At 39.9% G+C, this 26,170-nt stretch overlaps 1 protein-coding gene across 1 annotated transcript in view; it reads left to right on the top strand.

Moving 5' to 3' along the window:
• The first annotated feature begins 6,295 nt into the window (after positions 1-6,295).
• The window catches only part of RB1 (RB transcriptional corepressor 1), a 77,561-nt gene continuing 57,686 nt past the window's right edge, over positions 6,296-26,170 (top strand). The window contains exons 1-9 of the mRNA XM_005147663.3: positions 6,296-6,510; positions 6,765-6,882; positions 15,425-15,537; positions 17,516-17,650; positions 19,543-19,581; positions 20,128-20,195; positions 21,618-21,728; positions 24,169-24,317; positions 25,082-25,159. Coding sequence (XP_005147720.2) covers positions 6,419-6,510; positions 6,765-6,882; positions 15,425-15,537; positions 17,516-17,650; positions 19,543-19,581; positions 20,128-20,195; positions 21,618-21,728; positions 24,169-24,317; positions 25,082-25,159 — 903 coding nt within the window. The 5' untranslated portion in view covers positions 6,296-6,418. The remainder of the gene's footprint in view (positions 6,511-6,764; positions 6,883-15,424; positions 15,538-17,515; positions 17,651-19,542; positions 19,582-20,127; positions 20,196-21,617; positions 21,729-24,168; positions 24,318-25,081; positions 25,160-26,170) is intronic.

The raw sequence follows: 26,170 nt of genomic DNA, 5'->3' as shown, positions 1-26,170 counted from the left end.
CTTCTGTGCAGAGGAGTTCAGGATAAGATGTATCATAGTACCTGCTGTTTTGAAGCTGGTTGCAAGGAAAATACTGGGTGAGAAAAAAAGGGAGTAACATCCAAAGCATGTCTGGAAAATCTCCCCCAGAATCTACTTCCAAGCTTCAGTGATACGGGAACTGACTTGACTTTCTGCTCAGATTTTGAGCATTGATTCATCAGGAAAGTAGCAATCTTCAATATAATATTTGCATATTTGCACTATTTAAACTGATTTTTAGGTAATACTGCCCCATAGGTGTCTTTTGTCTTAGTTTAATTTAGTCAGGAACCTTTGGACTAATCTTACTTTTAATCTCTTATAGGACCTTTTCTTAATACAGAGGGAGGATGCTTTACTGGGTTTGGAGCTATTATACAGCTGTAAACACACTGTCATCCTGTTTCCTGCTATTGTGAATGTTTGAATCGAGATAAAATAATTTGTTTTAAAGGAAGTTTCTTAAATACACAATACATTTTTTTCCCCTTCATCTACATTTGGCTTAATTTACAGTTTATTCTTAGTGTAGGTGCATTATATATAAAATGGAAAGTATAATTATTTTCTAAAAGCTGGACTTCTTTAATCCATTCTTGATGGTGCATGGCAGTAACAAACATCAAAGCCTCACATAGATACAGGTTAGATGCTCATGTATAATTTATATTTATATGGCTATACTTTGGACTAGATGTAAGCAAGCTGGAAAATCTGCTGGGAAAGCTTCAACTACAGACGTGCAGGATGTTGCAATTGAGTGCTTAAGGTCAAATGTATGTCAGGGCAGGGTTATGGGAGCATTCTCTGGAGCCCTGTGTGACATGAGTGTCCTGCTGAAGTACTTTTAAGCTGTTTCCCACTTTTTCATGAGCTGAAACATGGAACTTGTTAATTTTTAAGTAAGCTTTGAATCATCTTCAGCTTGTTTTCAAACTAAAGCTCAGTGAGAAGCTGTGATCTGTGGTGTCCTTTAACAGTGACACCAGCAGATGAGGCTGCCGAAGGGATGGCACAGGGGGCAGAACTAGGTTTGTTCTCACAGACAGGAGGTTTATATGATCACACTGCACACCTGGGTACCAAATAACTTCTGAGCCTGTTGGATGGATGGTGGAGGGAAATTTATTTCCCTCAGTAGTCCAGAAATAGAGAGAAACTCAGGTACACTGAGGGGTAGCCCCCAGTGCACACTTACATCTTGCCAAATGCCAGGCGGTTTTTATGAGAAGATGAGCTGAAACACCCGGGGTGCAGGAAAGCTCCCGTTGGAACTTGTGTCTACTTAGACAATGCCAATTAAGTATGGGACACAAGTCCATGAATAAAAATAGCTCTGGGAGCTGCTTGGGGTTTTTCCCCTCTTAAAGAGTATAATAAACAAACCTAGTGGTGCCTTACTGAAGAAAGCCACATTTCCAGCCCAGTGAATTCCAGAAAAGAATCAGAATAAAAATGACCTCATTGAACAATTATCTGTATGAATATTTCTGAAGCTCCTTGTAAGAAAGAAAATGAATCCTAATGCTGAGACACGCTTTTTCACTGAAGCAGTGAAATAAAAGCAGCGCCACTGTGCTTATTTGGTGTCAGGGGATGTGTTGCTCCCTTGTGGGCCCCAAGCAGCCTCTCATGTTTTCGTAGGTCTTTATATGTGTAAGGCTGTTGAAGGCAGCCGATGTGTATGACCTGGGCTTGTAAAGCATGATAAAAGCCTCCAGTCTTCCCTCCTCCTCTTGCTGTCTTGCAGCTTTAGTAAGAAGCCACAGGGCAAGTTTTGGCAAGATACTGAAGGCCTGCAAGACACAAAATGGAAGAGTCTGGTTACCTGGCACAAGGCCATCCTCTGGAAAGGTGGGTACATGCTTTTGTTCCTACAAGTTGGGTGGGAGTGTGGAAGTCTGACACGTCTGTGTAAGCAGAATCTTGTGGTTTGGAAACGCAAGCAGAGCTGGACTCACTGACATTACTTGTTCTAGTTGCAGGAGGGTTTTTTATTGTTATTGTTATGGAGGAAGCAACATGGAAGAACCTATAGTACTAGTATCATACCATGATTTTTTTCTTGAATGCTAGACAAAAATGTTTTCACCTAGTTAGGATATTTCACTGCCATGGCTTGGTAAAGAGCGCTGCCATCTTAGGCACAGTCTTAGCAGGTAGAAAACCCCAAGATCATGGGATGGTTCAGTTCAGCGTAATGCCTGTGTCTCTGCACTGCAGGCTATGGCTGCTAATTTTCAATTGGTTTTCAGGTTGCTGGTTAAGATTAATTTGATTCCTGAGCACTGCTTACAGTAGAACATTTTCTGCTTCTTGTGGGCTTGGGAAATCTTGGAAGAAGAGGCATAGGGAGCCCACCAGCAGCAGGACAGGGTGCTCCCCATCCTGAAGCCCACTTCCTCATGTGATGAGAGGAAGTAGAACCTTGGGCTGAGCAGGATAGGAAGGGAGGGATTGCAGCGGGATCATTAATGTGGCCATGTAATTGCAAGCAACAAGAGGTTGTGGTTTGTTGACCTTTGTTTGAGTACCAGCTGGCAGTACCAACTGAAACAAACTGCCCTGCAGAGGGGGCACAGGGAATGGTTATTTTTTTCTGCTGTAATTGCACTTGCACTGGGGCTTCATCTGATCAATTGCACCAGTCAGGGGGTTTACTTTTAGTGGCCTGGTCCTCAGTGCTAGCACAAATCTAAAATAGACACGACTCCAACAGCCATTTTTACTTACAGAGAACATGCAATGTCTAAGGTCTTTATACAGTAATAAGTAGTTATGATCTTCCTATAGACAGATAATATTATTCAAGGAAAAAGAGAAAAAAAAAAGTGACACTCAAGTCTAAAAACTTTGATCAATACAAAACTTTTCTAATATCAAGGGGAGAGCATCAGAAATATCTGTGCAGTGGCCTGGGTTGAGGTTTTGCGTATAGGCATCATATACATACAGATGTTCCTCCATCCAGCAACAAAAGTCACAGTGTCCTTTGAGATCCCAGCAGCAATTTGGTCAGACACTGGTAGAGTTTCCTGCCTTAAACTGACCACCACGGTACCTGAGACTCCAGCGGTGCACTACGTAATGCTCTGAGAAGAGAAAGTCACAGATGTGTGTAAATGTGGAGTTAAAATGCTCTTTTTATTAATAATGTGCATATATGGAGAGAGGCTTTGGACTGTTAGAGGAGGCAACATCTAACAAGTATTTCTCTGTTTAGAGAGAAATGGGTTGAGTTTTGTGACAGTCCCTGTGGATTTTACAACACTGTGGAAATATTAACTTTTAGAAATTGTTTTTATCCTTTGTATTTTGAACCGAGTCTTCATGTGAGATAATTAGGAATAGGATACTAGGAACCAGGCTCACCAACAAGGGTTACAACAAGATCCAGAAGAAATGGTTCTATCATAACTGTAATTGAAGTGGTAGAGATCTGTGATAACGTAGAAATAAGCAGCTAATCTTGGTAGACCATGAGGTGTACTTCAATCAAGCTTCCCCATCACAAATATTTTAATGGAAACAAAAAAGTAGCAAGCTTCTATCATATCTGAGCAGTGAGAGTCAAAATAAAAAGGCTTGGGTTTATTTGCAGTGGAAGCATGACTCCAATCCTACTGACAACTACCATGAAACTATAGCAACAGTTTAAAGTGAAAAAAAAATCAAGATAATAAAATTACTTAAGATTATGTAGCATCTGGAAACAATGAGTCAGGACAGCCCGACTGGGCAATGTTTCACAGACTGCCATCTGTCTATGACCTGCACTTTAAAAGCTGTTGCAGCAAGATGTTTAGAATAAAGATATTGTCAAGTCACATGAGACATTATTATTAATACTCTATTTGACCTTGCAGTGTTTCCTTTGTTTTTTTGTAAGAGCTGCTTTTCTTCTTTCCTTTGTCATTTTATTACGAAAGCCCAAAGGCTCAGTTTTAAAGAAAATGTTTCAAATAGGATTAAAATGTTCAAATCATCATAGCCAAGAAGGGGGGTGGGAAGAGCGCGGTGATTTACATATGGTTTTTACACATGCATGTGCTTTTCTGTGGAAGTACATTCATACTCATTAAATCATCTTATTGCAGTTTAGACGTGGCTACATCTGATGCTCCATAATGGAGGATTAGAGGTTGCTGTAGCTCGATTCATCTGCTGACTCCCTTTTTCTCCCTCCAGTTGTAACTTGAAGCATTCTGAGATTATATTTTGGTTGTTTGGGAGCCCTAAATGCCTTGCTTGATGAAAAAGCACATAAAATTGGATTTGAGAAGGAGCTTGGCACACCAACAATTTTAGAAAATTAGTATTTACACTGAGGCTGGTTGTCAGCTTTTTAAAAGGATATGATGTTCCCTGAGCACTAATGTACAGAGGGTTATGAGAGCAACACAGATTCTTTGCCTATCATTTGGATGATCTAGGGCCTGGGTCCAAAAACATGTTAAAGCAGCTGTGAGGGAAGCAACTCAGGAGGGCGTGTTTCCTTCTCGCTTACAGCTGGGAGGGTCTCCACTGGCTGGGACCAAGTTTTCTGAGATGTTTTGCTCTCATTTTAAATTCTTCCATGCAAATAAAGCCAGTGTGAGGAGAGGACAATGGCATCATCTGTTGCTCAGGGGTTAGCTTACTTTTCCAAGCTGATAGATATGCCTTGCAGTTCCACTGCAGACACCATGCAGCCCCAGGCTCCAAACCTTCCGCAGCATCTGGTATCATCTGACTACCAGAAGTACTTAAATGTGCTTAGAACCAGGGCAAAGTTACTGTCACAGTTTTACTAAAATCATAAGGAATGTCTAAATCCCACTGTAGTCTGCAACTCAACCACTTAATTTTGAGTTTATGTAATTCGATTTGCCTCAGAAATCCCATTTGTTCTGTATTCACCTTACTGTAATTGGTTTAATTGTAATTATGAACCAGAAAAAGACTGTTCTCCTGTTTGAAAATAAGTTAACGAATATAAAGAAAAAGCATGAGCAAATTAATAGTGTGTCCATCTTAAAAATACTTGAGAATTTTTATTGTATACCATAATTGTACTATTTTTTTTAACCCAGAGCTTCAACAGCCATCTCACTAAACCGAGTTGATTTACAGATTCATAAATATGGGCATGAAGTAGAGAGTCCTTACATACAAATATTTTTGCTTTTTCTAAGAAGTTCTCATAACAAAAATCTGAAAGTAAATATTCTAGTTGTTTGCAGCAGTGATCTGCCTCCTAAATGTGGATATGTGACTGCAGGCTACAGGGTAGATTTGTTAAGGTCTGTGCATCAGGGCACTCAGGATTTTAACCTTGTTGGCTTAAAATCTAAAAGATGCCTCAAAGCCTGGAAAATTTCTTATACTAAATTGTAATATTATGTAATTGTAATGCACAGACGTTTTTTAGAATCATAGAATGGTTAGGGCTGGAAAGGACCTTAAGATCACCAAGTTCCAATGCCCCTGCCATGGGCAGGGACACCTCACACTAAACCATATCACCCAAGGCTCTGTCCAACCTGGCCTTGAACACTGCCAGGGATGGAGCATTCACAACCTCCCTGGGCAACCCATTCCAGTGCCTCATCACCCTTAAAGAACTTCCTCCTTATATCCAATCTAAACCTCCCCTGTTTAAGTCTTAACGTGTTACCCCTTGTGCTGTCTCTACAGTCCCTAATGAATAGTCCCTCCCCGGCACCCTTATAGGCCCCCTTCAGATACTGGAAGGCTGCTATGAGGTCTCCACGCAGCCTTCATAGTAGGGGATGAATGTCAGATTGAGATGGTCATAAAGGATTTGTATTTCTGTCCTGCTCTGTATCTGTATGCTTATGTACTTTTACATACAGGTCTGTGGCTCTTCCCACGTCAAAGAAAAGATGTATCGACTGCCTCCACTTGTGGAGTGCCCCAAATACCAGAAATAGCTGTGCTATCGTTTCTGGAGTGCCTGAAGGACCCTGGAACACCTCCGCGGCCGCCTCACGGCCGCTCCCTCAGGGAGCCGGACCGAGCCGAGCCCCGCCTCTCTCCGCTCGCGAGCCACTGCCCGCGAGCCGCGGGGCGCGCCCTTGCTCACGCTACCGGTACGTAGACGCTCCGGCTCCCATTGGCTAGCGCGAAGAAAGAAGCTGTTCATTGGCTGAGCGGCTGCCGCGGTTAGCTTCTGCCTCCGTGCTCCTCGGCGCGCCGAGCCGGGCTGTGTGCCGGGGGTGCGGCCGCCGCTCCTCCTCCTCGTCGGCGGGTGGGGTGGGGGAGCGGCAGCCGGGCCGGAAGTGACGGCAGAGCGGCTGGAGGGGACGCAGTTTACCCGCAGTTTGGGTGAGCGGCGGCAGCCTGTCGATACTGTCCTCTGCGGCGGGCGCTGGTACGGCGGGACCCAGAGGCCGCCATGCCGCCCAAGCCGCTCCGCAGGGCGGGCTCCTCCGCCAAGAGCCAGCGCGTCAGCCCCGATAGCGGCTCCGCGCCGCTCGCCGCACCCCGGTAAGCGCCGCACGGGCCGGGGCCGTCCTTCGCGGGCTGGGGGCTGTCGTGGCGGGGCGGGCTGGGGAAGTGTCCTGCGCCGCCGGCGGAGGTATTGCTGCACTCCCGGTGCTCGGTGGGGTGGATTGTGCCTCTGCCCCGGCTCCTCTACTGGGTGGGGCCCTGTCACCGGTGCCCTTCCGTAGTTTTGGGCTGGGTATGTAGTCGGTGTGCTGCACGGTGATCCCGCTGACTATGGCTGTTGCTTTTCCTAGGCTCGACATCGGCGAAGCTGACTTCGTTGGGCTCTGTGATGCTCTGAAAGTGCCTGAGGGTGTAAGGGAGAAAGCCTGGAAAACGTACGAGAGTTTATCGGCTGCGGATGGAGCTTTAGTGAGTACCTGCTGCTTGTAGCACATCCCCCTGGTGTGACGTCTGTCCTGTGCCCGAGATAAAGTGTTAAGCTAACTCTGGGGGGCAGGTGCCTCTCAGCTGAGGCTTGTACAGCATGACTGTTTTTACGAAGTGCTGTTAGACTGGATGTTGTGTGTGCCTATATAAATCGGTTTCTATACATCTCATTTTCTTGTTAAGATTTTCTAATAAAGGTATGGACTCAAGAGGTTTTTTTTATGTTACTAATAAATGACAATAAAAAACAATGCCATGTGATCAGCTAATTCTTCAAACCGCAAGTTATTTCGAATATGTCTGAGTCAGCGTTCTACTAGTCACCCTGTGTTTCTGTGCATTCCTTCCAGTTGTGACCTTTATGAGGCTGCAGAAGGGATCTGAAGAAGGTTGTTACAGAGAAAGGGGTGTTTTCGTGTTAAACACCTTTTTGCCTGCATGTTAAGCTTTATGTACTTATTGGTCAGGTATTTCCGTTCAAAGTTAGTCATTGGGCATGTGTAAACAGATTAAAATGTTATGTTCTCTTCTGATATTTTTTTTTTATTCCTTCTTAGTGTATTACTACTGTCTCAACAAGCTTGCTTGGATAACAGCTACAATGCAATTAAATCATGACTGAGGCTTTGTTATACAGACCGAATTAGAATGTAAGATACCTCGGGTATTGTGCTTGCTGTGTGGGCTAGCATCCATGTATTTGTTGCAACTTCTGCAGCTTGAGCTGGCCTGCCACATCTGTCACTAGTAATACCTTGTTTGTAGTTTTCAAACCACGGCATGGGTATACCTGCTTTTGATGCAGCTGAATTTCACAGCACAATACAGTTTACAGTGTGGGAGAGAGACTGTGTACAACCTTTTAAGCAACAGATGCAATTTCTGGCCATGGATCCAAGAGAATATTTACTTAAAAGCATTGTCGAGCTCCTCTCTGTGGACTAAACCAGGAGTAATTGGTTCTATTCAGTGAAAAAAGCAAGGCAGGTTTCAGTATAATTCTGGAAATTTCACTTGCAGGTGAAATTTTGTTTTTCAGTGTCAGATAAGATGCAGTATGTTTGAAACCTTTCTTTTCAGCATCTGAAAATGACCTTTACCTATTCAGAACAAGGCAACAACTAGATTTTCATTATGGAATATAGTTAATATTTATTGTCTTGCAGTTAAGGCTTATGGTAAGAGCCTTTCATTGTACAGGGGAAAAGTCTCCATTATGTTGTGGTTGCATGAGGCTTTAAGCAACCTAGTTAGAAGGTGTCCCTGCCCATGGTGGGGGGGGGGGTGTGGGTGGAGGTTGGTGCTTATATGATCTTTAGGGGATCATCTTTCAACCCAAACCATTCTACAATGATAAATCCAAACCCTTTTCCTCAAACTTTCTGATGTATCAGCAAGGTGTTGAAATGAGGAAGATGACAGGCATTTTCACAGGGAGCTGGCAGGCATGGAGTTGCTGCTTCTAGCTGAGACCAGCACAGGCTTCACTCAAGCTTGAAGTAAAGCAAGTTAACAGCCTGGCTAATTGCTGCTTCTCTTTCCAAGTGAAACTGTTATTACAGGGAGCCTATCTTCTTAGGGTGACTCTGGTTCAGGTTGCGGGCACTCATGAGGAGGCTGTATTTAAATGCCTATTCCTTTCTCCCCTGTGGTGAAGGTAATATGCTGGAAAGGCTATCCCAGGGTTTGTCCTGCAAGCACCACCTGTGTGGGTTTTAATCCAAGTGGTTCAGTGCTAACCTGTTCAGTTCTGAACTGCATCAGAAGCTGCTTTTGTAGTAGCTTTCTGTTCTCAAGCAAAAAGGGAAATAGCAGGACACCAGTTGAGACAAAATACCTACCATAACACTTCTATTTAACCCTGTCCTTGGTTTGAACTTGAGAAAGCTTAAATCATCAGACCACTGATGGAAATAGAGGTAGCATCTAATGATTCCACTCTCAAGCTATTTACAGAGCATAAAGACCTGAAACCTTACTTTCCCTGGCCTTGGTCTTTGTGGTTGATCTCAGAACAGTGCCTGCCAAGCCTCTGAGGATGCAGAGAGGACTTGCAGCACTAACTAGGAAGTGGTGTGGTCCAGACATTAGGTATTGTAGTAACTGGCAGAGATTCAGGGTGCAGATGTGGGCTTGGGCCTAGTCTGAACACCTGCTGTAGCCTTGGTTAATGAATATTTAGTGTCTGAAAGTGAAAACATCTCTTAGTACTGTCCTTTTTGGCTAACTGAGGCTATATGTCATCAAGTGCAAAGAGACTCTGCAAGCAAGGTATATGCAGCTTTAAAGTGTAAAGCAGTTATTTTTGGCACACACACATACAAAAGATTATAAGGATGTAGTGACCTATCAGCCTGAGTGTGCCTGCACCTTCAGTGAGAGACCTAAAGGTCTGACTGGGCGGGCATCAGTCAGAAGGAGAAAGAATCAAAATGGTTTGGATTGGAAGGGACCTTAAGGATCATCTAGTTCCAAGCCCCTGCCAGCCACAGGGATGCCTTCCACTAGGCCAGGTTGCTCAAAGCCCTGTTCAACCTGGACTTGAACACTTCCAGAGATGGGGCAATCATAACTTCTTTGAGTGACTTGTTAGAGTTGCTAGTATCCTCTGCTTCCTGGAATGAATCTTCTGTGCCAACACCTTCTGAAGCCACTGACACCACCAAAACTGGGTGGCTTGCTGCTATTTTCCTTCAGGATGTCACACCCTTCCACACGGGTATTTTTCTTCTGAATCTTTGTGCTGCTAATGATCCTACTTCTCTTTGAAATTTTACCTTCCTTATTTTGCGTAGCTCTGCACTGTAGCTTTTCTTACATTGCTCTCAAGTTATCTGTTTTGGCAGCAGTTTAAGTCAAGGCTGTGCAGCTGGGCCTGGAGTTTTTGAAACTGCTGAACCTCTGTGAGAAGTGTGGAGAATGTTGCACAGTCTTTATGGAAAATGAGGCTGACTTCTAGTTGGAAAAACTAGACCTGTGTGGAGGTCTAGTTGTTGTTTGTTCAGAGCGTTACAGCGGTCTGTTAAATATGGTGGTGTTTTATTTCATAGCTGGAGAACATTAAAGCTTTCCTTTGTGACAGCCAGAGCTTAATTACATTCTTGTGCAAGGAAAACATAACTCTAAATCTCACAGATAAAACCCCAAACACTGGTTCCAGAAATGCTGGACTGAATCACCACTTTGTTGGTGTATGGTATGATGGAAGGTATCTAATGGATGACCAGAAAGATGTTTTATTTGTTAAATTCTTTTTATATCCAGTGAACTCCCACACAAGTTTATTGTAAACATGGAAGTGTGTATATAAATAAGAGCTTTTGTATTAGTGTCACACAAAGACTTTTGTTCTTTCTGTTGTTTCTCTTGTGTACCAAATCAACCTACCCAGGTAACCAAAGTGTTTGTTTAGAGTTGCTGTTTTCACTGTTTTAATTTAAGACTCTTACACACTGGCAGTTGCTGGCTTAGCAGTTGGCTCTGCTGCTTGCTTCTCTCATACTCTTTAATTTTTATAACTGTCCTAAAGTCTGTATTATGAATCAATGCTTGTAAACTCTGAATAGGTTTAGTGGAATTACTAATGTGCTTTGGTGAGCAGCATGTGATTGTTGGTGTGAGAAAGACTAGGAGAGGTACAGGAAGCCATACTAAGACTGCTAGAACAAGTTCAGGGCATTTGTTATGTTCTTCTACTGTTTGTTTTGGTAAGGAACAACAAAATGAGAATCTGAACTATAATCTTGGGTGATGTAAGCAGGAAAATGAAACTTGAGTGAATTGTTGCTTCGTATGTTTGAAAGAACCAATGTGAGGAACATATGACATGGTAACTAAGTTGGAACCAAATTTCAAAGAAAATTCAAGTGGTTTAGGAAATTGATAGAAATGAGTCTGCCGAGGACCTTGAGACATAGGATCTGTTGTGCTTCAACCTCATCAGTCCAACTTGCCATAGTATGTGGTGTGTGGGTAGGAGCTTCATTTTTTGTTTGCTGTTCATAGCATTGTTTAGGAAATGTGGCCCACGGTTCTGCTGCTGCTCAGCTGTTCAGACTTATACATTTCTGAGTAATTTTTATCAAGTGCATGTTTAACCTGCAATTAAAAATATTCTGATGGTGAAAGATCTGCAGTCTGCATAGTTAGACCTTTCTAATTTAACTCTTACTGAAGTACTACACTAATCTGTTTCTGTGTTGCAATTCAAGCCAGTGGTGATTATTCTGTACCCTGTGGATGTGTGAATGCGTATTGATGCTGTATTGTTATTCCCCCCCTCCCCCCCCCCCCCCCCCCCCCCCCCCCCCCCCCCCCCCCCCCGAAAGTCTCTAGCACCTGAAGATATTTCTGTCATCTTTCCTGGTTTCTAATTTCTCATCTTACTTTCTGAAATTCTTTCCAACTGGTCACTGAACACTGATGCGCAGTTGCTGCAGAGCACTTCATTTGCATGAGAGCTGAGCTGTGTTCTTAGGGAAGATTAACTATATACCTTAAGTGAAGGAGTGAATGAGTTCTTAAATTATAGCAAGGCTGCTCTATATAGATCAAGAAGTGATGGGCAGGTCAAATATTCCAAATCCATAAAATGTTGCATTTAAGTTAAGTCCATTTTGGTTGTAGTTTCTTATGAAAAAGAAAACACTGTAGTTGCTAACCCACCTCAACCTCATGTTAAAAGACATGGAGAGGTTTCTTGCTTTTTGAGCTAGTAAAGTCTTTTCTGTGTAGCGCTTTGTCTCTTACTGTAGCCAAACTGAACCTGAATCCACTGAAGCTTTGGATGGATGAGCTAAATTAAAGGTATTTTAGAATCTTCTATTATTAAAAAAAACCCCAAAGAGCTATTGAAAGTCCCTTAGCAAACATAAATCATCACCATGGCTTCTTGCTGGCAGTAGTATATGTACTTTAAAAGCATAGCTAACTGGCATAGTTTCTTTTTTTACCTGTCTTCTGCCCATCCTGGGGAAAGACTGATGTTGTCCTTAGTCTTGCTTCATGCAAGGAAAGTGTAATGGGAAGTTTTCACATCAGAAGAACTATTCTTATCAGTTCAATTGACTTTTCATTGACACGTATTACTTTTAGCTAGTATTATATTTAATCTGTTGAGAGCTAATAATAAACTTCCATTCCAGACAATTTTCAATAGAAAATTAAAGCCTCTTGCTGAAAAATGGAGGACATAAGTGTCTTTATACAGAACTTCTTATATGTAGACAGTGGGTACAGTGTTTGTTTTCAGATTTTTCTTTTCCAGGACTTTTTTCCTATGAATTTTCATTCTGATCAATTTTCTATTGTGAATGCTTCTTGATTGTTTTCCCCTGCCATCTTACTCCCTTGTAGCCATAAACATATCTGTTAATGTTTCCTGTACCATGTAGCTCATTCTCTGTATTGATGAGGGTGTGGTAGCTGAGTTTCATAGAATCATAGAATAGTTAGGGTTGGAAAGGACTAAGATCACCTAGTTCCAAACCCCCTGCCATGGGCAGGGACACCTCACACTAAACCATATCACCCAAGGCTTCATCCAACCTGGCCTTGCACACTGACAGGGATGGAGCATTCACAACCTCCCTGGGCAACCCATTCCAGTACCTCACCACCCTCACAGTAAAGAATTTCTTCCTTATATCCAATCTAAACCTCTGTTGTTTAAGTTTGAACCCGTTACCCCTTGTCCTGTCACTACAGTCCCTAATGGAGAATCCCTCCCCAGCATCCTTATAGGCCCCCTTCAGATACTGGAAGGCTGCTATGAGGTCTCCATGCAGCCTTTTCTTCTCCAGGCTGAACAGCCCCAACTTTCTCAGCCTCTCTTCATATGGGAGGTGCTGCAGTCCCCTGACCATCCTCATGGCCCTCCTCTGGACTTGTTCCAACAGTTCTCTGTCCTTCTTATACTGAGGACACCAGAACTGCACACAGTACTCCAAGTGAGGTCTCACGAGAGCAGAGTAGAGGGACAGGATCACCTCCTTCAACCTGCTGGTCATGCTAAGTTTCTAGTAAGCCAACAAGTTCCACATAAAAAGCTTCAAAACTTAGGGTATTGGTATTTAGAGTGTGACATCCTGTATCCCATTTAAATCAAAACCACATCTACATTTGCGTATTTGTCATCTGCATTTCTCTTGACCTCCTTTTATACAACATCGTTTGAAGTTTGTATTCCTGGGTCATTTTTGTAGGCTGTCATCAAAACTTTTGTCAGTGTTGGCAGAATAATAGACATCTCTAACTGCAAACTAGAACTGAGACTTCCCGTGGCCATCTACTCCTGTGACTGGTTTTAGCTCTGGAGAACCTCTTGAGGTAGAGAATAGAAGTTATTTTTGTTAGTGCCTTTAGCATCTTGCAACAGCGTTTGGAAAGGAGAGAGGCAGAAATCCCATTTCATAGTAGTTCAGTTTGAGCATTTTAAGCCTGTGAATCCTTCATGTTGTTCTCACTAGATGTAGGCAAACCGATGGTCTGCTAAGATGGCTAAAATAGTAAGTCCAGAATAAGAAAGGAACAGTTTGAAAGAGTTTTTAAGAGTTTTAGATCTTTTCCTGAAGGAAATTACACTGATTCAACAGACCTGACCTATGTTCCCCAAAGTTACAACATTGGTAAGGAAGAAAGCCATATAGACTATTAAATGCTAAATAATCTTTGAGTTAGTGATTGGTAGGCTTTGATTCTTGAGTTGAAATAAGGTCACTGGAAGTCATTGTACTGAAACTGACTGACAGCCCAGGGTAAATGTTGAGCCCTTGTTCTGCCCATTTTCTGTAGTGATGGTGTATCAACAAAGATCTTGAGTCAGGCTGTGGTCAAGAAGAAGAACCTCAGAAACGAATTTCTGGCTGTGAATTTGTCTTGTGTCCATTCCCATGCCCTCAGTCCATCTGGGATGAATCATCTGCCTTTGGCTGTAAACAAACTGTTAATTTGTGTTATAGGGTTGGCTCCCCTGGAGTTATGACTCTAGGAAAACAGTTGAAGGGAATGATGCTGCTGCATCTTTCTTCTACACTCAGCTTTAAGTAATTTGTGTAGGAAAGAACTTGAAAACCTTTCTTGCACCCCATCCTCTAACAGATGTCAAATTGGACCTAGAGCTGGTGAGAGATGTATTCAAGTGCTGCTCCTTTGCTGAAGCAGCTGTAGGCCTGGTTGTCGTTGGGGATGTGTTTATGAGGATGCCAAATGTCCAAAGAGTATACTAAACTTGCTATTTTAGGAGTCTTACAGGGCCGCACTCACACCTAATTCTGTCTTCAAAATAGCTTTGTTTCTGAAACCTATGGTATATCTGGTTCAGATGTTTCTCCCATGCTTATACAAAATGTTGCTTTTTAGAGATTTTTACACTGAGATGCTGTTTTGATGGAACTGTAACTGATGCCTGGCTGGCTCCAAGCAATTAGATTATGAACCTTCATAGAATAGTTAGGGTTGGAAAGGACCTTAAAATCATCTAGTTCCAACCCCCCTGCCATGGGCAGGGACACCTCACACTAAACCATGTCACCCAAGGCTTCATCCAACCTGGTCTTGAACACTGCCAGGGATGGAGCATTCACAACCTCCCTGGGCAACCCATTCCAGTACCTCACCACCCTCACAGTAAAGAATTTCTTCCTTATATCCAATCTAAACCTCTGTTGTTTAAGTTTGAACCCGTTACCCCTTGTACTGTCACTACAGTCCCTAATGAACAGTCCCTCCCCAGCATCCCTGTAGGCCCCCTTCAAATACAGGAAAGCTGCTATGAGGTCTCCACGCAGCCTTCTCTTCTCCAGGCTGAACAGCCCCAACTTTCTCAGCCTGTCTTCATATGGGAGGTGCTCCAGTTCCCTGATCATCCTCGTGGCCCTCAAGAGTGGACTCTGGATGGCATATCTGTCGTTGTAGGGTGACTTTTCTTTGGTGAAGGATGATGAGTTACAGCTTGTACCTTACCTTACTTCTAAACAGCAGAAGTCCTTGATTGTGTACTTATGGTAGGAGAATGCCTGAAGGTGCTTGTTACTGTCACACTTAACAAAGAGATGAGTTTGTGGTTTAGCTGTTATAAGTGGCTGGGACTTAGCTGCAGAATAAAGTTCATAAGTGTCTATTGCCTGTCCTTGTAATGACTTTCTATTTATTTCTTAGGGGTTTTCTTCTGATTCCTTAATCATCAGTGTCTTGTTACAGTTAAATATAGTAACTTATAAAAGAGTAAATCACGGCTTCTGCTTTGCATAAATGTTCTGTGGAACCAAACCTCCCTTTTTTAAAGCTTTGCTGAACTGTATGGGTAAAACTGATCTTGCGCTCTAGGAGTAAGAGTTGGAGTGCTTGGACTTTAATCTGAAACGTAAAACTTGTAATGGTTTGCAGTTATCAAATAATTGGTTGTCATAGTCAAATATTTGCTGCAAGATACTTTGTTTTATCATTTCTAAACCTGTTTGGACTAATTATATTAACCACTTTTATTGCATAATAAATATTAAAAACTCTTTTCTCTTTCTGAAAGGCTTCTAACAAGAAGAAAAAGGAAACATGGGGAGTCTGTATCTTCATTGTAGCCATTGATCTGGATGAAATAACATTTACTTTCACAGAGCTTCTGAAGAGTATAGGCATGAAGTAAGTGAATTTAAGTGTGAATTTACTTTCAACAATTAACTAGTCAACATTTTAAAGCATTGTGAATCTTTGTGTATAGCAGGCTAGTTGATTTTAAAGTGAAGGTTACTCATGGGAATTCTGAATGTTTTTGTAACTAGGAGGCTTTCTATAACATTTTAGTTGAGGAAGCAATGATACTTGTTTGATTCAGCTGAGATTGGCTGTGATTGTGTTACACAGCCGAATATTGAGCAACCTAAAGTCTTCATCAATTAAACTTTGTGGAAATTACATATAAAATATATTCCTTTCTTGCCCTTTGTTAAGATTTTCTGTAAGACATTTTTTCCAACACTAGGCTTAGGCTAAATCAAGAAGTGGAAAAAAAATATTGCTCTTCAAATAGTTTGCCAGCATGTTGCTCATTTTCAAACATTTTAATGCCAGACTAAATTTTGTACATGCTTTTTACTAGGAGATTTTTACTGTTACATTGTATATACAGTAAGTTCATAATACAGAAATCAAGATTGTAGGACAATACCTGCTTTTTAGGGCACATTTAGGTGGCAACAACAATAAGCATGCCTTGTGTTAAGATTCATCCAAGGACAAAAATTTAGTGCCATCTGCCTAATAACTGTATTGAAAGCATGTGCAGGAGCAGAGCCTGTCACTGCTCTGGGGCAGGAGGCTAAGGCAGAATGCTGGGTGCGTTGTAGCAGTAGCCCCAAGGTTGGGCCAGAATATCCGTTTACTCAAGTCATCTGTTAAGATTAGGCTTCTGCTTCTGCATGCCTCTTATACCTTGCATCATCTCTGAGAGCAGTGGTCATATTCTGTATTTCTACTTAATCTTTTCAGTCTTGGCTGACTTGGAACCATGTGGATAAAATCTAATTGCATTTGTGCAGCGACTTTCATCTTGTTCCACCTGAGTACAGACCAACTTGTGCTGCAAATTGAAAGAGACTTTTCCCCTCAGGGTTTCAGAGCATAAGCTATTACTTTGCTGGTTTTGATTTTAGCAATTCTCAATTTCTTGTTAGCCCTGGGGTTTTTATCAGCTATAATGTCAAACTGGCAGAGATTTTTACCAGTCATCTTACTCTCTAGAGCCACACATACATATATTTGAAAGCTTTTTCATTCCACAGTAAAAGAAATCCTAGATGAACTTCTGACTGGGTTTATATTGTTTTTTTAATCTGACAAAGGTAAAAAAAAATCTGAATACTGTATTCTGATAAAGGATCAAAATATATTTGATGTAGTTGAAATAGTTGAGTATATTTGATAGCTTCTTCATAAATTTTTAGCAATCTGCTCATTTTGTTTATGAATATTACAAGATTATGTTTTCTTGATGGCCATATTACATGGATGAGTAGGGTAAACTTTACTCCCTGGTATAATAGTATTTAGAAAGTGTGGGGATGTTGTTGCCCCCCAATACCTGTTGCAAGACTTGAAATTCCATATAATGCAGTCATCTCAGTTTTTATCCCTGGGTGTCTCTTCAGCATGGATGGAGCCAAGGTTCGTGTTGTTAAAGTAAGAACATTTCTGAAGTAGAACTTTTAGGTAGAACAGAAGGGTAGAAATGTCTGTGTTAGATATATGTGCTTTTACTGGCAGAGCAAGGAATAAAGTTGTGTCTAGTTAGCAAATTCTGACTTCCAGAGATAATGCCTGTGCTAGCAAACAAAATTTTCTTTCTGTATTAGTCTGTATCGCAGGATGCCTGTGCTACCTATTTGAACAGTATTCTTGCATCTGGAAGACGTTCAGGTTGGGCTCAAGGTAGACAAATAGTGTTTCCCAAGGCAAGGGTCTCAGTCACTGCTAGTTGTAGTAAGAATATGCTGCAGTTTACTGAAGTAAAGCAATGGGTTTTGGTGAGGTGGGTGGTTTTGGTGGTTTTTTTTTTTTTGGTAAGAGTTCAGACCACTCATTCTCAGAGTTATGTTAATCTGTCATATTTTTCCTTTTCCAGTGTATGCACGTTTTTCCAGTTTCTGAAAGAGGTGGATGTTAACATGGATACTGTAAGCACTAAAGTTGATAGCACTGTATCAAGGCTGAAAAAAAAGTATGATGTATTACTTGCACTATACCACAAGTTTGAAAGGTAATATGTGTGTTTTATTTTAAAATTATGAGTTCTTTATGGCTATCAACATGTAACACTTTAAATCTTAAAGTAATGTAAGTACATTGAAGTACTTATATTTTTCAAACTGTATACTAGAAGAGACCTTTTAAACTCTATGCACTAATATTTACAGAACAGTGAAGTGGAACTGTTTACATGCATTGAATAAACACATCTTGCATTTTACTCTATTACAATGCATTGTTAAACAATCCTCCTGTTGCATTGCAAACAATAGTAAGAGTAGCATGACATTAAGCTTTCTTCAGATACAAAGAGGATTGTTATACTACCTAATTTTTCTTTTATTTAGTGGACTTTCTATTTTTACCTGCCCACCACTCTCCAAATCCTGATCCAAGGGTTTCTTTCTAAGGAACTCTGGAAAGAAAAAAAGCACAAATAAGATGGTTTCTCTGCCTCCTATCTGGAACTGAAGGCTGTTTGTTCCAGTATCTAGGGGTGTTGCAGAGCCTGCTCTATTAGCAGTTCTCACTTGTAATCAAGGAAGATCTTCCCAAGTGTTTTAGCTGACCATACAATAAAAACAGAGGTACATTCTCTTTGTGCAGAATAAACTGAATGTGTGTATGGCAGTGTGCTAGGAACTTTCTGTGTCGAACTTGAAAATCAGAAGACTATCAAGTGGATGCTTTTTTTTGAAATGCCGTTACTCTGAGGTGGTAGATTGCTGCACGCTGTTTTAACTTGAAGGCAGATGATAAAGGCACTAGATCCTTTTATGGGCAAGTAAGTTTTAGCACAGATGTGTATTGGCAAGATCTGATAGCCTCTGAGACAGTTTTAAATTGGTGTGTGAAATTCTCCATAGCATATACCAGTAGAAAACTGTTTCATGTTAGTAAATATTTAAGCATTGTTCCTTGGTGCTTGTGTTGTTTGATACTGTTGCTTCAGAATGCTGTGATATTTCTCGCCTACAGAAATCAGAGTCACTGTAATGTTTTGCCTTTCAAACAACAAAGGGCTCGCAAATATTTCTTAAATGGCCTTTGAAAGGGGTAGCAGGCCACCCCTTGGTAGTTTATAGAATCAAGGCATAAATATGATAGAAGTTTTTTGTCTTTTCACAGTCCAGTCTGTCACATTCACTGTTGCCCTGGATATAATGTTTGTATCAGAATATTTTTGTAAAGTTTATTGTTGTCTTGAAGCTACGGAGTTCTATGGAAAGTTGCAATTTTTTTTTGTTTGTTTTTTTTTTCTTGTTTTACTAATTGCAAGTCTTTCTGGGCTCTAAAAGTGCCATTGCAGATTTCCACTGGCATGGTTTTGGGTTTGTTCCTCCTCCAACTCTTTTTCACTGGCTTACTTTTTTTAAATTTAAATTGCAGTAAGATTTTTTTCAAACAGAATTTGAAAGGATTTTTTTTTCCCATTCAAGGGAAAAACAGAAAGGGGGTTTGTTTTTAAACAAACTGAATCTTTTTTTTGAAATGACATGTACCTAGAATAATAGAACCATAGGGCTTGCAGTGACACTGCAGAAATAGTGAAGATTTTAAAATGCCCTTTTATAGTGTTCTGCACAGCTGTAGTACATACTTTGCTGTGTTTTACAAGCCACTGAGTAACAATGTACATACAAATTTTGTCTTTCTGGAAGAAAAAAAAAGTTAAAATAGTTTTGCTGTTTAAGCTTTGACATACACAGCAGCATCGTTTCAGCTCCGGCAGGGCCGTAGTTGTTCTGTTGTTAATGTGTTGTCCAAGAGTCAGCATTTTTTTTTTTTTTTAAGCTAGGCTAATGTTCTGTGAACTCCATGTTTTTACTGCATTGAAGTCAAAGATACTGCATCGTTTGTTTTCAGAAAAGTGTTTAGAAATAATTTATTTTTGTTTTCTAGGACCTGTGGCCTTATTTATCTGGAACAACCTAGTAGTGAGTAAGTTTGACTTTCCTAAATTGTGTATGTTAAGATGTAAAACATGTCAGCATTTTCTACTTTAATGCATTAAGGTTGACCTATGTCATAGTATGTCAAGGATTTAATTTAGATTTAGTGGGGACTTTGAATTTCAGTGAGATGAAGGCTCGCCATCCTATGATGGGTGTCTTGGTATGATGGAAATGGAACATTTGGAGAGTGAGGTTCCGAATCGTAGCAACAAATGAGTGGATGAAAAGATGCCTTTGCAACTCCCAAATGAGCTTGAGTTCATTCTGTGACTGGAGAGAGGGCATTAGTCAAAGGCATAAGAGAGAAAACAGCTTGTAACAGTTAAGTGAATTGTCTACATTCACTTTCTTTTCCATGGACGATACAGAGATTTCCTAATTCTTGAATGGCTTTACAGAACTTCCTTTTTTTCAAATGTGTAGTCACATTTATGTAGGGAATGGAATGAGATTATTAATAAACTTAACTGTATGGGAAATGTTGCATGTTGCCTTGAATTGTTCCATAGGCAGTTAATATGTGTCTTTACAGGATTTCTGCTGAGCTCAGTTCTGTGTTAGTCCTGAAAAATTACTGGATTACTTTTTTGCTGGCAAAAGGTGAGTTTTAATTAAAAGAGTTATTTTAATGAATATTGTTGAAGTGAGTTTGTGAGTTTGTTTTACATGTCCTGCATGAGTCTAGCATCAGTATTACAAATATGCATAGTTACAGGCCCAGAATGTTTTCATTACGTGACTTTTGTAACAGCCAAATTGCATGTGAGGAAATATTACTGTTCTTTTCACCAGCATATAGCTCCTGTATATGAATATATATGTATTTAAGCTTTCTAAGGTGTTGGGTTTTTTTACTTTAAATGTTGGTATTCTTTGAGTCTATTCCAAGGTGCTTTATAGTCTGCTAGTATTTTCATAATGGGTGATTCCCTAAAAAGATTGGCAAATGATGAGATAATAAATCCCTGAAATTATGTCCTTTGAACCATTCTTCCTTGAAGAGGCAGCGGTGCCAGTTAAAGCTGAGTGATGAAAGTGGTTCATGGAGTCCTATCTCATTGTACTACTCCTACACAAAGGAAAGAATCCCGTATCTTAATTGCTGCTTCCTCCAGGCCTGTGTAGATTAACAAAGTGTACACATCTCTGCTGTGGAAATAGGTCTTGGATCAGCTAAGCTTTGTGGAGCTTTTTCAGTAGAATCCTCCAAATGTAAGCAGAAAGCAAACCCCACAAAGCTTTTTTTTTTTAGCCTCCTATTTTACTGAGATTAAGGAAGGCTAAGATTTACCAGCAAATAGTTGAAGTCACAGGGGCTCCTGGATGATGCTTGGTAATTCTGATAGAAAATAGTTAGGAAATTTGCACGAGGAAATAAAGCATAAGTAGTGGTCTGTAGCTGTATTGAATCACTGTTGGTGTTCCAGGTATCTGTGGTGAACACCATCTTGGGATGGCCCTGTATCTTCTCTGGCATATGAACCGTAATTTGGGAACTGTTGGAATTACAGATTTCTAAAAGTTCTAAAAGTTAAATATGTGTGACTTCTAAGTCGTTTCATCACTGCGACAGGCTGAGCGTACAGTGTGATAGCATGTTTTGACTGTCTCTTCACTATATGCTGTCAGCTCCTTAGCAGCTTTCAGAAAGCTTGCATAAGGCCACAATAAAGAAAGCAAGGAAAAATTGCTCAGAAATGAGAGGTGCATGTAGGTAAAATAGTCTACACAGTTACTCCACTGTAGTAAAATGAAAAACCAGGAACAAGCACTGAAAGGTAGGGATTCTGTGCCCAGTAGGTATATGTATGCTATCTCTAAAGCAGCAAACCTCTTAAGAAGCACAAGTTTGAAAATCAAAAGCATTTACAGAATACTGGCATCCTCTATGATGCTTTCTGAATTTTAATTATAGTGGTTTATTAAATAAACTTCTGAATATTATTTTTTTTTTCAAAATTGCTTTAAAAATTAAGACAAACATCTCACAAAGGTTTTCTTTACATTTTTAAACGTTTGCAGGTAAAGTGTTACAAGTGGAAGATGACCTGGTGATTTCTTTCCAGTTGCTGCTGTGTGTCTTAGATTATTTTATCAAACTGTCACCTCCTGCTATGCTCAAGGAACCATACAGTAAGCTTTTCTGATTTTTGTTCACTTAGTAGAAAATAAGTTAGTTAAATTTCTATTAGAATCATGCTAACATTCATAATTAACATAATAAAACTTCTTAAGCTTATTAAAATGGATTTTTTGGTGTTTTAGTTCAATTTAGATGATAGTGAACTTGAATTAAATTATCTGAACACCACCATGTTTTTAATATAATTACGTTTCCCCATTCATACCATCCATTTGCTATATTCTCTGCCTGTAGCAGTTGTTCGGGGGCTTGTTAGAGCAACAGTTTTACTTTGATAAAAGAATCCAGATTCTATGTAGATGATGACTGAGAACTCTTACTTAGTTTTGTTTTGAGTTACAAAAGGCAAAGGTGGTGCTATGACTTATTTTGTTGATGAATAGCCACATGATGACAACAGAAACATACAAGGTACTGGGTGATACAGACGTTTAGAAGAATTCTGTGATGGATAGAAAACCTAATTGCAGTGGTAGCTGAAAATAGAACAGTAGAGATAAAATGCAGATAGCTTTGCTTTTATTGCATCCCTTTTGTTAGTAGGTGGTGTCTCTGTTTTAAGAAAAATATAATTGCTCTTCACTACAGAACCTTCTGTGCAGCAGTAACTTTTTATACAGTCGGGTTTTATACCTAAAACCTGGGAATCCTCACCAAAAAAGGGAAGCTAAATATTTATGGTAACTTTCAAAGATAGACTTCTATTTTTGTTCAGTATATTCTTCTGCAAGCTATGGAATTGATATTTTGAAGTACTTGGAGTCATAGTATGTAGAAAACAATTTTTTTTTTAATACTAATTTATTCTCTGCTGGGTTTGGATGCAACACTAATATTTATAAACACTATATAACACTAAATCTGCTTACTTTATTTGTTTTCCAACTAAATATGCACTTGGGTTATAATTTAATAGAATAGATGATGTATTCATTGCTGTATTCTTCAAATTCCCTTTCTGGGGGGCTGTTTATCTAACTTAGTAATTATTTGTTGCAGGTAAAGGCAAATAGCCTCACTTTTACTCTAGTGCCAATACAAATAAAGGATGGGATAGGATGGGCTTGTGGCAAGCAAGTCTCTACCTCCGTCCAGTACTATTTTGAATTTAAATTTGCTCTTCTTAGTATGGCAGACATATGCTACTGCTTATTTTGGATGTTACAAAGTAGATCTTTTTCAAAGAACACTTAATTGAAACTGCCTGGTCTCGAATTCTGTGTTCACACTGATTTATAGTTTTTTAGTTAAAATATGAAGATAAGGAGCTCATTATTAGAAACAGCTCATTATTAGAAACAGTTCTGTGCACTGTATCTTGAAAGAAACTTGCCACTTTAGACTAAATTGCAAGTATGGGTATCACTGTTGTAAGTGTAAAGCATTAGATTCTAGCTTGAAGCTGTGTGATATGTGCAGGTGCTGTGTAAATTCTCAAACAGTGCTTTAGTCTTTCAGGAAATAACAAAATGTATTGTTCAAGTTCTTGTGACTAAGAGGCTTCACATTGTGCCAAATTATGTCAAGCTTTACAATCTGACTAAGGCTGAGGGAATTAAGATGTAACCACACGAGCAGTGCAGTTTGTCAGATTTTCTGAAAACAGTTATCAAATCACAGATAGAGATTACAGATGAGAACAGCATGCTGATTATACTATTAAATTGACAATATTTAATGATACTAACCTATGTTATTAGTATAATTCACATCCTTCAAACTGACAATATTGAAGCCATATACTTTGAGCTTAACAGAATGAAGGTGACCTTGTTTCTTCCTACTTGTATTTGAGGAAAGGAGGAATTCCCTGCAGAACCATATTGCAGGTTCCCACCAGCACTTAAGTCCTTGTAGAATCATAGAATCAACCAGGCTGGCAAAGATCTTTAAAACCATCAAGTCCAACTGTTACCTCAGTTCTGCCAAGTTCACTACTAAACCATGTCACTGAGGGCCTCATCTACATGGGTTTTTCAACACACCAACCACAGATTCCACCACTTTCCTGGGAAACTTCAGGGACTTTATTAATCTTCAGACACATAGCATGAAGTTACTCTTTCAGCTGCTTGTTTTACACTTCCGTAAAAATAGTTACTCCTCTGCAGAAAGGTAAGACTTCCCTAGCTTTGCAGAACAGACGCTTATTCAAAGCTTCTTACAGAAAGTGCTATTACATTCTGTGTTGGATAGTTTTTTAAAAACAAAATGTCCAAATACTGATACGGGCATTTAAAAAATAGTTTTAGTTTTGTATAGGTTTTCTGCAATGAAGGTTTCTTACCCAACAGACCAGATGAAAAGGGAAACACTTAAGAAGAGGACTTGAAAAATCATATAAAAAAATAGATATCTTATGTTTAAAATTTTGAATCTCTTCTTCCTTAAATGCCTCTGACCTTGTGATGGTTCTGAATATCTTTCCAGAGTCTGCTGTGACTGCAGTGGCTGTTAATGGTTCAGCTCGGACTCCAAGAAGAGGTCAGAACAGGAGTACACGTACTTCAAAGCAAGTTGATACTGATACAAAAGTTATTGAAATCCTTTGTAAAGAACATGATTGTAATTTAGATGAGGTAATGCCTGTGTTTTAAAGTCTGTTAAGTGTGTCTGCTAGGCCCCATCTGGAATATTAATTTATTTAAATGTTTTTTTAGAATCTCAGTATTTGTGCTTGTTTACCTATTCCCTCAGGTTTAGTAGTGAAGGTATTCTACCATTCTGTAGCTTCTTTAGTAGGTAGGTAAAAAACCCCAAAACAAACAACAACCAACCAAATGTAGAAACCCAGCACAGAAAAACCCAAGCCCTTTGGTACAAGTGATAATTTTGCAAGGGAAACTGAACTGTGAAGAATGGAGTATGAAGTTAGAGGCTGATCAAAGCTTGTAGCATGTGGACACAGGGCTGCTCTAATGGGGTTTCACAGCTGCATGATATGAGAGATATACACAGCAATTACATTGCTTCTGTGTAGGATCTTAAAAGACCTCATTCCTCTTTCCTGTCTCTGGTAAATCTATTCCTGTGTAAAAAGGACTAATTTCTGAATACCCAAGCAGATGGTGGAAGTGAAAATTTAAAGGGGCTGGGAAGAATGCAGTTCTTTCCCAGTTTAGTAATTTAATGCAGGAATTTATTTCATTGCTGGAACATGCTTATGTATCACTGTTACGAATATGTAAACAACTCTAATTTTTGCTTTATAGAAAACAAAACAGTGCTTTACAGGAGTGTCTTATTTAGTTTGTTGATTTAAAGGTGTGAAAGCCGTGTGTGCGTGGCTGCCTCTGTCTATTGCTAATGTTATGTTTTTTCTTTTTTCCTTTTTTTTTTTAAGGTCAAAAACGTGTATTCCACAAGCTTCATTCCCTTCTTGAATTCTATTGGTATTGTAGCTTCCAGTGGGCTACCAGAGGTAATTGAAGGAATTTAAGACTGCTCAGTAACAGTGCTTTACTTCATGCTGAATTGCTTAAGATTGCCTTTACACATTGATGAAGTTCAAAGAGATTCTTCTAAAATAATCTAGAAAATGCGTTGGTTTTCAGGAATGTGGCTTAGCACGGATTACAGTGTTCATGGAGCATGTTTAACTTATACATTTGAATTTTATAAATTAATTTCTTGAGGCTCAACCAGTGCATTTGTTCAAAGCAAAACATGACATTGGAGTTGCATATCCGTGATCTTGGTGAGGCCATTACTCTAAAATACAACTATTAAAATATCATATCTCTGAAGTCAGTCTATAAATGCATACAGCCTTAAATTACACCCGTGAATTTAAATATAATTGAGACATGTTACTGTAGTCATGTTGGCGAGAGATCAAAAAGATTAGGCCCAGTTTCACAACCAGCAGAATCTGGACTGCTGTGTTCATGCAGAATTACTTTAATCTCACTGGGTTGTAGCCTGAATGCAGCAGACTACAGCTGTATACAATTGCATGCAAGAGTGTGCCTCAGAAGGTAACTTCTTGTAATGTGTTTATGTCCATCATTCTTAAAAGAGTAGGTTTATCTGTGTGTCATCTATAGATACGGTAACCTGAAAATTTGAAGCTGTATAGGAGGTATTTGCAGCTTGCTTTTTCTTGGAAACAGAAGGGAACTAATTTGGGTTCATGTGCACTTGTTGCCTGCTTTTCTAGCAGAAATTTTCCAGAGCACAGAATCATTTAGCATGTTTGAGAGCTCAAGGAAGAGATAATTGAGGTGACTGCTGCCGTCTGCAAGAGCACAGCAGCAGATTGGCAGTGGAGACTAGTATCTGGCTCTCATAAAAAAAAAAGTAATCTGACTTCCAGTTAACATTAGGCACTCAAAATAAACCAAAAACCAAACTGAAAACCAACAAACATTCCCATGAAATGAAGTCATATTGGTATGGGATCTAATCAACTAAGAAATGTTTAACAGTAGCT

This window comes from Melopsittacus undulatus, chromosome 2, assembly GCF_012275295.1.
Source record: "Melopsittacus undulatus isolate bMelUnd1 chromosome 2, bMelUnd1.mat.Z, whole genome shotgun sequence".
Classification (NCBI taxonomy): Eukaryota; Metazoa; Chordata; class Aves; order Psittaciformes; family Psittaculidae; genus Melopsittacus; species Melopsittacus undulatus.
Note: the sequence above shows the minus strand (reverse complement) of the source record. Positions and strands in the feature narration are given on the sequence as shown.